This window comes from Phallusia mammillata, chromosome 5 (genome assembly GCF_965637545.1).
Source record: "Phallusia mammillata chromosome 5, kaPhaMamm4.hap1.1, whole genome shotgun sequence".
In the NCBI taxonomy this organism is placed as follows: Eukaryota; Metazoa; Chordata; class Ascidiacea; order Phlebobranchia; family Ascidiidae; genus Phallusia; species Phallusia mammillata.
Genome location: NC_137256.1, coordinates 10218051 through 10231354, shown reverse-complemented (window position 1 = coordinate 10231354; position 13304 = coordinate 10218051). Strand labels below are relative to the sequence as shown.

The following is a 13304-nucleotide window of genomic DNA, read 5'->3' as shown; positions in this document are numbered from 1 at the left end:
ACGGCACACTTGTAAATGCTTGGAAATGCTCGGTAACCGGCTGATTCGGTACAACCCCTTTATTGGGCGTGATCCCAATATTAAATTCATGTACAATGGTTTACTATGTAGTTTATATTCATAAACTTCACAAATCTTAATTTAATCACGAGAAGCTCAACCACGCTTTGTCCTAAAGGAGAGTTACTGAAGACCTCGGACACCAGGCTTGAGATGAATGTCAAAGTGATTGACGTCCCGGTGACTTCCGCTGTTGTATTTCAAGAAGGTCGGAATCAATTTCTTTCTGTGCCTTCCGAAGTTTCTAATCTCAGTGGATACTTTCCACTTGGTCAAATCGGAGTTGTCAATTCGTCCAGCAACGTCTCTTTTTTGTCGGTTGTACTAGCAAAGTAAGCGCGAATAATTGAAAAAAAAGTTAATGTATTTTACTTTAAGTGATGATAGAACTGCAATTAAATAGGGCAATGTTTTTAGCGCGTTTGGTGATCATTTGTTTTATTGCTTTATCATGCAAATATCACGATATTTTGTCTACAATCTGTAATATTGCGCATAGAACGATAAATACTTTATTTTGTCCATTATCGCCAATATATTTCTTATTGCATGTGTGGTGTGCCGGACATAAATTGATTTTTTGCCAGTCAAACTAACTTTTCACGAATTGGCCGGAAAAAGCCATTATTTTCACCTTATATCTCGCATTTCTGATCGTGTGCATTGTATCCCAAAGAGTACTTCTGGTTAGAAACCCCTTTGCTATGGTAAATTACTAGCTGGCACAACGTAATCACTTTGACATTTAATTCGCAGGCCAGTGGTAGGTCAACCTCTCGCTCTTCCAACGAGCATGCATGAGATATGGTCAAGAAACGAAGTACCAGGTGGCAACAATCCTTTGAAGTTTTATCACATGGAATGTCCGAAAGGTTGGTACAATGTCTAATCACCTTTACAGCTCACTCAAAACCCCGCCTGAAGGCGTCATTAACCGGTCAAACCGGTGTCCCAAGCATTTCCACATGGTAATACACAGGCTAAAAAAATCTAACCTGCGGTTGGATTCAAACCCACGACGGAAGCCATTTCGAACCTCACCCGCTACAAACACCGCTAAATAGGCTCAATACTGATCCTGTCGAAAGTCGAATTACAAGCACCGTTGCTTGCCTCGTATGCTACACATGATGTCTGATCAGCAAAGATGAACGCATATTCATAAGTGGAATCAGCCTTGAAGCGTTCATGTAGACCAGCGATCAATACACACATATATTTAAATCATTGCGACATGTCTATTGAAAGCTGATTAAAAACAACATGCTAAAACAGGTTAAACGTTGCTTTATATTTGAAATATAGGATACTCCTCTCTTGGAGACGTTGGAACAACATCAAAGACGAAACCGAACGGATACAGATGCGTTCACAACGATTTCCTCCGGCCTGTGACAATCGATGCCCAAATAATGTACGCAAGTTTGAAAGCTTTACGAGAAAATGATATGTTGCCATTACTATAGTTTTCTGATACTAACGATTTTAGCTCTTTCATTATTATTTTTGTGTTACTCAGTAAGCTTGAAGGTGGTACACAGAGTTTGAATTACAGAAAACGTTTGAAAGATTTCTATTTTATTCTTTTGTTTTTAGAAATATTATGAAGTCTGTAGAATGTAATCATTCAATTATACGACTAAAACACAATTTAGTTAGCATTGAGGCAATTTCTTGTCTAAAATGACAATAGGTTTGTCTGAATCCTAGATACTTGATGATAACGTTTCATGTTGCCTCAAAGGTAATTTAGTGTAAGCTACTCAGTTAGTGACCTCTGTACCTAAATAAATCGGAGCCCGAACCCGATTAATTTTATTTAACTAGGCCTGAATTAGTCCTGAAAGTGAATTTTAATTTTATTTAACTTGGGCATGGACCTAAACCCGGGCTAATTTAGAACATATACCCATGCTGCATTTTTTTTACATATTTAACTGACCAGAAATTTAACCGGAAACAACTTTAACTGACCAGAATTTTAACCGGAAACAACTTTAACTGACCAGAAATTTAACCGGAAACAACTTTAACTGACCAGAAATTTAACCGGAAACAACTTTAACTGACCAGATATTTAACCGGAAACAACTTTAACTGACTGAATTTATTTGAAGGTTCGTGTACATGTTTTTTTAGGTCCGAGACTAGCCGCCGGTATCACGATGTATCTGTGTGGAGCACAAAACCAGTGAATCCACATGCGGACATGAATTTTAACTTCTTTAAAGCGGTTGACCATCTTACAAAACCAGACCCCGACCACTTGCATTTGTTTACTCTTCCCAAGATTCTTCCAGGTAAGTTAATCGTAAAGTAATTCCGTACAATTCCACACTAGTGGCTGAGCTGTTTTTTTTGTCGCAAATATTTTGTACATTGTTTGAAATTTTTCATCTAACGTGAAAAATTTTTCGATAAAACTTGGTCTTGTGTACATTTTGTAATCTTGAATCAAAAAAATGGCGTGCAGGCAAATACTACTACAGAAGATGTAACCTCACTGGCTTTATATGTAACCTCACAGACCGGGACGGATCATTTTCCTACAAACTTCAAGACTTGAGCGAGATCGAAGTTGCCAGTGAAACGAGTCAGAATCCAAACATTGAAGCTTTCTACAGACAACCAAATGAAACTGCAGTGATCAAGATGTTCAGAGTGTTCGATGTAGAACTCCAAGACTCTGGCTATTTTAGGATTGGCCAGGTGGCATCAGCCGACAACGCTTTTGAAGCAGAAGTACCGAAAGTTCGGTAAGCAGCTAGTAGAAATGTAAAATTTATGATGTGCCATAACTACTGGCGCTAACTTAAAAAGTGCTAAAAATGTTGTTATGGTTGGTAATCCAAATATTTATTTAAAACAAAAGACAGGTGTCCAAATATCTCTTTAAGCGGAGTCCCTGTGCCGCGGTTGTTTTAGTTTAAATTAGCAAAAATTGTATCAATTTTTAAATATCTATCTTAATGAACAACGTTTAGCTTTGAAGCATTAGTTTCTGAGCATTACACTAGAATGTTGAAAAAAATATAAGTCAGTGCAACCAATGGACGATAAATTAAATTCTTATTGAAAACAATATCAGTTAGTTTCAGGTGACGGAATATATATTTTTCTAATGGCATCATCAGTTCCTTATTCAAATAGAAATCTAAAAAATTTTGTTTTTTTATTTACAGAAACATACAGGGCGATGGTCTTTCGTATCCAACTCGATCCGAATTAATCGGCAACGCGAGCGCTTTTGCTGATGCGGATGAATCAGCTAAAGTTGAAATGAGTTTTTGGAAGCTGGAGTGCAAGAGCGGATACCATGCCATCGGTGACGTTGTCACGACAACGAGAAATCCCCCGAATTTGCGCGACTATGCGTGTGTTAATCGCAAACACTTAAGCCCAGCGCACGCTGGAGGACTTGTGTGGTAAGTACAATTTGGGCATCTGTATTAGCGTGATTGAAGGATTTACTCTTAACCATTCGGTATTTCAAATGTGCGAAACAGCTACAGTGAACCTCGATTAATCCGGAACAATGTACCGTACATTGCTTCGACGTACGGTGGCATCAGTGCTTGTCAAGTTATAGCAACAAATGGGCCGAGGCATAGCCTTTCCGCCTGTTACTTGCAACTATTTGAGCTACTGCAATATACACCATTTTTCACCTACTGCTTTTATGTAGGAACCATCAATCTGAAAGCGCTCCTTTGCATGTGATAAGAGTAGAACCAGATTCCTGTGCTGAAGGACAGCAGATGAATTTCTTTATCGCTGCCAAACCTCACAATGTGACTGGAAGAAACCTTTATGTCCTAAAGAAGAGCCCTGGTACCCTTTTCAATTAGCTTAATACTTGCCCATTTAAACCACGTAAACTAACTTTAAGATAATTTTTCAGATTTATCCTACACATGTCAATCCGCTGTAGTATACCCAGCCAGTATTTTAGGCACTACAATTGTACGTGAGATACCGTTGCTGGCAGAAGGTATGTGTCTTATTATTTAAATACAATAACAGCCACATTATTGTCATTGATTTGTAGTGTTGCAAGGCTCCTTCAAACAAATGATTAGAAACAATCTTTTGGTTGGTCAACAAGTTCCCAAAACAACGGATCTACTTGAATGCAGGGTAGGTTTAAACACTATTGGGTAGGCCTATAGCTTTAAAGCGGGTGTGTAAACCACTGATAAAAGTTATGTTGTATTCCGAGCATTCTTATTAGGCAAGGTAAGAGCGCCAGCCCGAAAGCCCAGTTGATACTGTGTAGAGCCCCTGATGTGTTTCTGTCGTTGGTTTGAGTCCCTCTCTGGCCCTGATCTTTCTAGCCTGATGCATTGTCTTAAAAGAGTTATACTGTAGTAGGTCAGATTGATAATAAAACGCAGAGCCTCGTACAGACTCCTGTCGTTGGTTCAAATCTTACCGCAGGTTCGATTTTTCTAGCCTGTGCCTTGCCTGGTAAAAAAAGCTTGTGAGACCGGTCTGGCAATCTATGAATACGTTCAAGAAAAATCTTATTAAAGTGTGGCTTTAATGTTTTGTTTCATAGGACACCTGCTTCGGGTCTTGTGTTGCTGCTAGTTTCATCCCCAACTATACAGACAAAAAACAATCGATTTGCTATCATACATCACGTGACACACTACTTAGTGACGTGAAATTGCGATCGGTGGACGGGGCTTTCACCTACATCAACCAGCGAGACATTTCATCATCTGGTAAATAACAAATAGCAATTAACTTTTTTGGTGGTCTACTGTTACTTGAGTATAAACTAATTACTCGTACTGGAATTGTTTATTGATCAAGAAACTCCCTAATAGTTTGACTTTCAAATTACTGTTTTTTTTTACCTCAACAATGTGGATAAACAAGCATTCAAGCCTTGTAGAAGGCAATCCACTTATTGTACTCTTTAAATATTTTATCTTACTCGCAGACAACGTACTATTTATTTCGGAAAGGTAAAGTTAAAATAAACACTTGATCTTTACAGGGTAATTTAGACCCTGTGTTCATTATGCGAATTATAGCCGTCATAAACTATTATTGTTATTGTTTTATGTTTTACAGAAGTTGCCGCCAATCAGGCAAACTGCTCGTTTCTTCCTTTATTTATTTCACCTTCCAATTATGCAGGAATTGTGGCTACAGGTAAGAAATGTCAATCCCCCTTTTTGGAGCAACTTAAAACAAATTAAAATCGTATCTGTTTGTGAATAGAATTCACTTCAGAGGGATCTTGTTCTCAATCGTGCAAAGAAAACGTTGCTACGTGCGCACTTTGGTCTGTCAACTCTACGCACTGCATGACAGTTTCTTCAGCAAGGCTGACAAGATCTGGAATGCCAATGGATCTAAAATCCAGTGGAATAACTGGGTTTTCTACTTGCAAATCATTGAAAGGTGAAATATGTTTGGCAACAGTTGCATTATAGAAGTTTAAAATATACTGGTAAATAAAAACTAGTCTTATATATGCGTTATCTGTGTATTTTGTGCCCGATTTTACCAGATAAAATAAATTTGATTGACATTCTTGAAATATGAAATTATCAATGTACCGTTGACTATAGATCTTCTTGTGTACGAAAATCGAAACAAACTCGAAATTCGACTTGGAAAATTTGATGGTCGTCTGTCACTTTTCGCAAACTCCAGCAGTTCTCCGCAGTCATTCCGTGCATATGATGCAGATCATATTAACGGTTATTATATGGTCGGAGTGGCCGGTTCAAACAGATCAAATCAAGACGATGTGTTGCCGCTTTTTGCACGGTAAATGGTGTTTTATTTGTCTCCTTCATAAAGCTTAACAAGAACATTTCCTTAACTACTTTAAACCTATACGGTGAGGGTATTTTAAGGTATTTGTAAGGCACCAAAACGAATATAAGAAGGCACACAAAAACAATATAAAAGTGACTTGTTTGCACCGCTTCAATCTAACATGCACAATATGCTGAAACGTATTCATTGCTTCAGTTTCTATTGGAAACAGGAGCTGAAGATGCCGAAAAACACTGAAATATATATCCTGTGCAAATATTGTGCACAGGCTGCTTGTTGATTCTGCCTGGCCTAGGTTTTATGCGCCACTTTTTAACATTGCGTTGATGTAGAGAACAGCTATCACCTAAAAACTGCTACTGTGGGGCTTGATTTTACTGCAAACTATACTTTACTTTAATTAGGTTTTCATCAGCTATTTTGGTAGACACGATTGCTATTTAAAACACATGCACGGACGTTTCTTTCTACCGACATTTGCTTTGCATCCTATTTTGTTTATGCTTTGTGTGGTCCTTACGTAAGAATGTGTTTATTTTAAGCACCACTGACCCCACCGTTCTCGTTCCACCATTGGATGTTACCGAAATAGTACCAAGCCCCCCGCATAAATTTAACTTTGGACATATGTGGAAAGTCATTTGCCCAAACGGTTTTTCAACAATTGGACCGCTCACAACGTCAGAGCTCAATCCACCAGATACTGCTAAAATTCGATGCATTAGTAATGAGTTTCTTGTTATGGCCGATTACGGTCCAACTTTAAGGTAAACGTTTTTTTATATTTCTTGTGAACTCTTTCTTTGGTAATGTCTTGTTTCTGGATCAATCTTGAAATGAACTACAAAACTGTTTTGATGCTGCTGATATTTAAACTTGTTATTTGTTTATTACATGAAAGCATTGCCAAATAAGCTGCATACAGTGCACACTGTTCCTCTATGCCCAGTAGCAGAACAGAATTGGTGGGGCATGGCTTTTTGGGGCCTGTTACTCCCAACAAACTAAAGGGACGTAATGTGGTTATATTAGCCTGAACAGCTACTTACATGCCAAAACAGTGTGTACTGTCTGCAGCATGCTTATTATGAGTTACATACGAATTGATATTTTTTTGTTAAAAAATGTCCTGCTTTATCTGTTCTATAAGAATCTATGTTTTTGCAGGAAAATATCGGCAAATGTAGATCTTCGAACACTTACAGCAGACAATGGAACAAACTTTGACTTGAACTTTGTTGCTGTACAAGACACTGGCAGTCGAAGCAAGCTTTACGTCCTACCCGAAACAAAAAACGGTTAGATAAAGTTACATAGGCTACACTAAATGCAACTTTTAAACTATTTGACGTAGCTTTTCGCTTAAATACATCTTTGGTTTGTGTTTGACAGTGATTAAAATGAGCAATATTTGTCCTTTCCGTAAACTGTTATTTCTGCTCTTTCTAAATAAAATAATAATAAACAGAAGACGTACATACAGTAGTTGACATGGCAACACTTAGACTAACTTAATTTTAACTGTGCAGCAACTATAACTGAACTAACTAAGTGCAAGTTCATGCAAGGCCATTGCTGGTGAATTACTGAAAATAACAACATCTCAGAAACGATTTCGATGACGCAATATACAATTAAAAACACTAAAAAGTGTAAAAGTTTTTTATTTAAGTTACTTTCAAAACCGTAATTTCAGTGAACCGACTTTTCATTTTCAAACCGTAATTTCAGTGAACGGAAATAGCTACCTATACACACAAGGCCCTTCCATGATGGTTGAAACTCGAAAACATACACCTCAGCGCAGTAACATTGAGATTATTCACGCCTTGATCAATGACACCAAATCCGACTTGTGGAAACCAGTTCTGCTCCCAGATGGTTGGAAGGGTTTGGGGGAAATGTTTACAGGAAGCCAAAACTTTGACTGGAAATTCTTGGAGATTAGGTATACTGATTATGTGTTAAACTTAAAATCGGGACTAGACCTTCCTAGAGCTATTTTGACACAAGTAATGACATGTATAAATGAAGCTGGTTCAACAATAGGACCATTTGTGCTTTGTATAACTGTTTGCTAAATGCTTTATCTTGCATGTTGAGTTTCATCAACTTTTCTGGTTATGTGTTATAGGGAAAATCGGGGCTAGACTTTGCTAGAGCTATTTTTGACACATGAAATAAAATATATAAATGAAGCTGGTTCAACAACAGGGCCAATTTTTGCTTTGTACTAAATGTTTGCTAAATGTTTTGTCTTGCATGTTGAGTTTCATCAACTCAATATGCAACCTGGTAAATGAAATGTTTGCTCAATCTTAACCAAAAAATGCTTAAAATTACCACTCAATTTACATTTGTCAAGTCAATTTGTGCGTTTTATTTTTCCCGATATATTGTCTATTTACCTTCAAGCTCAATAACGTTCCTTTGGAAAATCGTTTGTACCAAAAGTATTCGTTTGCACCAACGCCGTATTAAGCCCTCCTACTAAGGGTAAAGGCACGTTTACATAGTTCTTTTACATTTTCTGGTGCTATTAAAAAATGTTGTACAGAAATGTATACGGCCAGGGGACGATGTCCGCTGTTGGTTCTACGAGAATTGGTTCAGTGAGCGTAAGTAAAAATCACCACGATGAACACACTGGCCACAAGTCAAATCTCACATTCTACAAATTGGATTGCCCACATTCGTATGTGGCTTTGTCTGATGTAGCCAAATACGACGACGAGGGTGCAGAGCTTGATCATTCTCAGTTTTCGTGCGTCCACCGAGTTTTTACAACTGGCGGGCGTTTTCTCAACACAACCATCTTGTAAGTTCATTATTGGAGTTTAACATAAGGCTTACCAATATTGTTTACTCCCGGGTCAATTTCGATTTTAGTTAAGTTGATCAAATGAAGTTTTTATATTTCGTTGTGACTAGTATGATATGTAACCAATGAAACCCCTAAAAGACATTTAATGTTTTTTTGTAATTAGTAAGCAATTTGCTGGCTAGTAACCAGTAACAAATCATTATTCTAAAATCGACACAGCTCTAGTTTTCAACCTTGCAAATAGACTGTTAATATTTATTATTGCGTTACATAACCTACGAAAAACTGATTAAGTTGCAACAAAAATAGTTACTTGTTATGTTGGTTTAAATAATAACATTGCAATGGTTTAAAGCAACAGAGAATTAACATAACACCTAGCAACACCGCAGTACGCCAGTCCCATTAAAGGCGTTATACCGAATTAATGTTTACCCCAGCAACATACATTTAAAATAGAAGCGAAATCCTAGAGGCAAAGGTTTGAATTCTCCATTTTTTGCAGCACAGCGTATATACACCTGCAAAAAACGGTTTTCACCCACCACATAAATTGTTTAACTAAAGGTATGCCGCGCATTTAATTGCACAAAATGCCCAGACGTGTCTACGTTGAACAGCCATGTTCTGGGTCAGCCCTGTTCTGAGTCCTAACACAAGTTTAACCCACCCCTCTTTAAAGATCACTGCCGGATATCTCTTCTTCTCCAAATAATCAGCTTCAAGTGAAAGAGATAGTAGCAAACTCTCCAGAAGGAGAATCAGCTGCATTCTTTGCGGCTCATCATAAAGGAGCAGCAAATACAAGACAAGTTTATGCCTTAAGAAAATCTGGAAACTTTGTTGCAACTAACCAATTTACTGGTATGATGTATGTATGAAAAATTTATAATGTTCGGTTAGGTATAAACCCTATATTTAGCTTCAAGTCAAAGGTTAATCTCACACAGATTAATTATTCATTGGAAACTATTTTTGGACCACATATTTATAGTGATGGAATATGATTTTTGTTTTAGGTGGTGGGCAAACCGCAGTGTTTTCTGCACCAGATATTATACTTCCGGCTGTTGTAGCAGATGCAACAATGGCAACGACCAAACGTACGACCGTGCCAAGCACCATTTCGTCAGTTGCCACAACCAGAAAAACGACCACACCGACGACGCCGACAACCAGCACACCAGTTTCAACCACGAAGCAAACCACAGCGCCTACGACCAGCACACCGATTTCAACAACCAGAAAAACGACGACACCGACGACCAGCACACCAGTTGTAACAACCATAAAAACAACGACACCGACAACCAGCACACCAATTGCAACAACGCAGCAAACTACTACGCCTACGACCAGCACACCAGTTGTAACAACCAGAAAAACGACAACACCGACAACCAGCACACCAGTTGCAACAACGAAGCAAACCACAGCGCCGACGACCAACACACCAGTTGTGACAACCAGAAAAACAACCACACCAGTTGCAACAACTACACCATTCATCGGTACGGCGCAGAATTTAGCAACTAACACAGATTTTGATTTCTACAGCTATTTTGGTGGAATTCAAGAGCGTGGAGGTAAGATGTAACAGATATCCAAACGGCACAAATTAAGTTCTGGCAAGAGTTGGATTCTAGTTGAATAAGAATCTGAAGAGACGTAGAAGCATAAATTTTATGATCAACATAAATTTCTAACTGGGATCAGCCCTGCAGCGTTCATGCAGTCCGACAACCATGATTTTGGCTGATCCCAGTTATGAATTTATGTTCACCTTAACTGAATACTGGTCAATCTGGCGATCCCCTACGATGCTGACATGTGCGGCATGCAAGGCAGACAATGCTGCTTGTGATTCAACTTTCGGCGGGCTCACCACTGAGCCTATGTAGAACACTCCTATCGTGGGTTCGAATCCCACCACAGGCTAGATTGTTCTAGCCAACGCCTTGCCATATGCGAATGCTCTTTGACCGACTGATTTGGCACTACGCCTTCAATGGATCTGGCGTATTTGATTCGGCATGAAAGATGCTTATGGATCTATTTGGAAAGCGTTTTGTGTAAAATGTTTATGGTACGGGAGTACTGTTGCTTCTGGTCATAATTACATTCAGTTTTATTTCAGAAAGTGTCTTTGACACATTCCTATTAAACATCCAGAACTTTACAAAACGTGGCGTGCTGTTCAAAGGAGAGCTTGTCAACAGCAGAAGCTTGGAACATTGTAGGGTAAGTGGTAACATAAATCAGCTGGTTTCTTAGCAGCTTGCTTTTATTTTGATAAGAAACTTACCACCAAATTTGTGAAAAAAACTTTTTGACAGTTCTTATGTCATTCTGAAATGAAATGTAAAAAAGAAGCATGTTAACACAGTAAAAAGGGCAAGAGAACAGTGCAATGACAGGTGTACATGTAGGTAATTTTGATTATAAATGTTGTAATTTATTATGGTGCATTTGGTGGTACGCGAATGGCAAGTACACTTGTTGATAAAAGCGATGAAGATTAAAAGGTCAGGTGTTGAATAGGTACTCGGGGTCGAAATTTGATCCACATGCTTTTATGTTTTTCGTTTTATTGTGCAGGATTCGTGCTTGATTGACTTTACCTGTTTGTCTTGGAGTCGTGAGTTTGGTTCCAGCGGCAACTGTTACCATGTTTATTCCCAAACCGGGATGAAGGTGAAAGTTGAAAGTTCACCCGGTGCTACACTGGGATTCGCCCAGACTGATCCAGGTTTGTAACCGAAGTTTTAGCATATTGAACTAAACGTTTATGTCTTACTGTAGCCAGTAAATGTTAAACTGGGAAATGCAAAATCAATGTGGTAGTAAATTCGGACTGATGTTGACTGGCGTTCTATTTCTCTTTGTAGCCCATTTCGATGAAATTCTGGTTGACACATACACTTGGGGTTGCCATGTTCTCATCTTGGCTTAAACGTATAGTGTTTTCGCGGGGTCCTTGAAACAACGCGAATTATGGTTTACTATACAGTATAACATAGAGGTTCGATCTTTCAAGGGACACTGATTTCAATGCGTTAATGCTTCGAGTAGTGAAAACACACAATTTAATTCACTTGCCTCTCAAACCTAGCTTGGTATTGACACTCATTTTTTAGCCAGTCAATGTAGTGGAATTACAATAGTAATTTATTTTCTTTGTGTGTTTAACTGACTTTTGTGTTCTACTAGAAAACTATACAAAATATGCCTAGCCCTAATCTATACACAGCAAGTTCATTGATTTTTTTCAGCATCCGCTTCTGGTGAATGTGTGATACCAGACATTAAATTAGAGGTAACAGGAAACTCCAAACTGCCATCTTCTTGTAAGTACTATACAGTAGACATTTTTACATACTGAAGCATTTTCGGAAGCCTCCCTAATACTGAACTTTACTTTAAAGCTGCTACATCTAACGTGGAATGTAGAAGATTATGTGGAAAAAGCAAAACGTGTCTTTTGTGGTCATTCAGCAGTGGGCAGTGTAGTCAGGTGTCGTCACTAGTTATGCGTGACCACAACGTCACAATATCATTTTACAAAGGGTCAGCGGTTGGTTTTGGAGTCTGCTTCAACGAAACGTGTAAGTAAACTTAAAATGTTGCCTTATTCAAATGGAATAAACATATAACTAATTAAATAATCACATGCCATAAACAGATTAGTTGACATGACAACCCATTGAAAATAAAATCCAATTGAATTTCACTTGTACACTATTTAGGCTATAACTTAAAAGTCAAATTAAGTGCAAGGTCATGCAAGTTACCACTTGCAGCATGGACCAATAAGTCATGTATGAAAATCGGGTAGTTATAAAAGCATAACAATTCAATTCTTGAAATTTAATGTAGATAATCGGGATAGTAATAGTCAAGGAGGTGAGGTTGACTCTGCATCATTGTTTCTAAATGTATTTAAGTTTCGTTCAGTTTACTAAGAATAACGAATACCTTATTAACTAACATTTCCCTCCTGGAACACTTTTCTCCTTTTTTTACATTTTTGTCACACAGAAAAAATAAACCCACTTTATTGATATTAATCTTTGTTTTTTAAATTTGGTTTTCTATCTGCTCAAACCAGCCATAATTCTTTTTACATTATACAGTGGCAATCTACGATTCAAACGTCACTTCTATGTTGATGCAAGCGTTTCAACCGTCCCTATCCACACTACCCCAGCAGCACAGCATTTTCACCAGTGGAAACACAGCTATCTCTGCTTACCACTTGACCAACATTTACCCAGGATATTACATTATAGGGCAGCCGATTACTAAGCAAGGCGAAAATGTTTCCCATTTAGTTATAGCAAAGTAGGTTTTACATGTAGTTTTGTGTGATAATTTTGTAAGTGATACCTGAACGATCGTTTTTATTTTGCTTATTGTGTTTTGTGAAGTTATGAAATTTTTTTTTTATATTTCCCATATCTGCTAGCTTTTTCAACATTCTTGTGTGTGCAGAGATATGGTTGGAGAGCCTCTTGCAGCACCATGGGACGCAACCGGCATTAAATCAGTTTTTAACGGAACCGTATGGTCACTGATCTGTCCAACTGGTTACAAGGTGATGTAAAAAAATATGGCTCCAGAT

The 13304-nt window shown here is 38.1% G+C and overlaps 2 protein-coding genes across 2 annotated transcripts; both read left to right on the top strand.

Moving 5' to 3' along the window:
* The first annotated feature begins 822 nt into the window (after positions 1-822).
* On the top strand, positions 823-3908 carry LOC145229537 (uncharacterized). Its single transcript, XM_080094893.1, has 6 exons — positions 823-932; positions 1366-1474; positions 2200-2360; positions 2588-2816; positions 3243-3485; positions 3746-3908. Exons 1-6 carry the CDS (start codon positions 854-856, stop codon positions 3906-3908), a joined length of 984 nt encoding a protein of 327 aa, XP_079951019.1. The 5' UTR covers positions 823-853.
* Positions 3909-5378: 1470 nt separating this feature from the next.
* LOC145229536 (uncharacterized) lies at positions 5379-10263 on the top strand. Its single transcript, XM_080094892.1, has 8 exons — positions 5379-5475; positions 5646-5847; positions 6402-6626; positions 7027-7157; positions 7591-7807; positions 8417-8677; positions 9366-9554; positions 9703-10263. Exons 1-8 carry the CDS (start codon positions 5379-5381, stop codon positions 10217-10219), a joined length of 1839 nt encoding a protein of 612 aa, XP_079951018.1. The 3' UTR covers positions 10220-10263.
* Positions 10264-13304: the final 3041 nt, after the last annotated feature.

Bases quoted from the DNA above. Each gene is read 5' to 3' on its own strand.
- LOC145229537 (XM_080094893.1), top strand. From the start codon at position 854: ATGCATGAGATATGGTCAAGAAACGAAGTACCAGGTGGCAACAATCCT. The intron at 2,361-2,587 runs GTAAGTTAATCG...GTAACCTCACAG, and splicing joins TCTTCCCAAGATTCTTCCAG to ACCGGGACGGATCATTTTCC. The intron at 2,817-3,242 runs GTAAGCAGCTAG...TTTTATTTACAG, and splicing joins GCAGAAGTACCGAAAGTTCG to AAACATACAGGGCGATGGTC.
- LOC145229536 (XM_080094892.1), top strand. From the start codon at position 5,379: ATGACAGTTTCTTCAGCAAGGCTGACAAGATCTGGAATGCCAATGGAT. The intron at 7,808-8,416 runs GTATACTGATTA...AATGTTGTACAG, and splicing joins TGGAAATTCTTGGAGATTAG to AAATGTATACGGCCAGGGGA. The intron at 9,555-9,702 runs GTATGTATGAAA...TTTTTGTTTTAG, and splicing joins AACCAATTTACTGGTATGAT to GTGGTGGGCAAACCGCAGTG.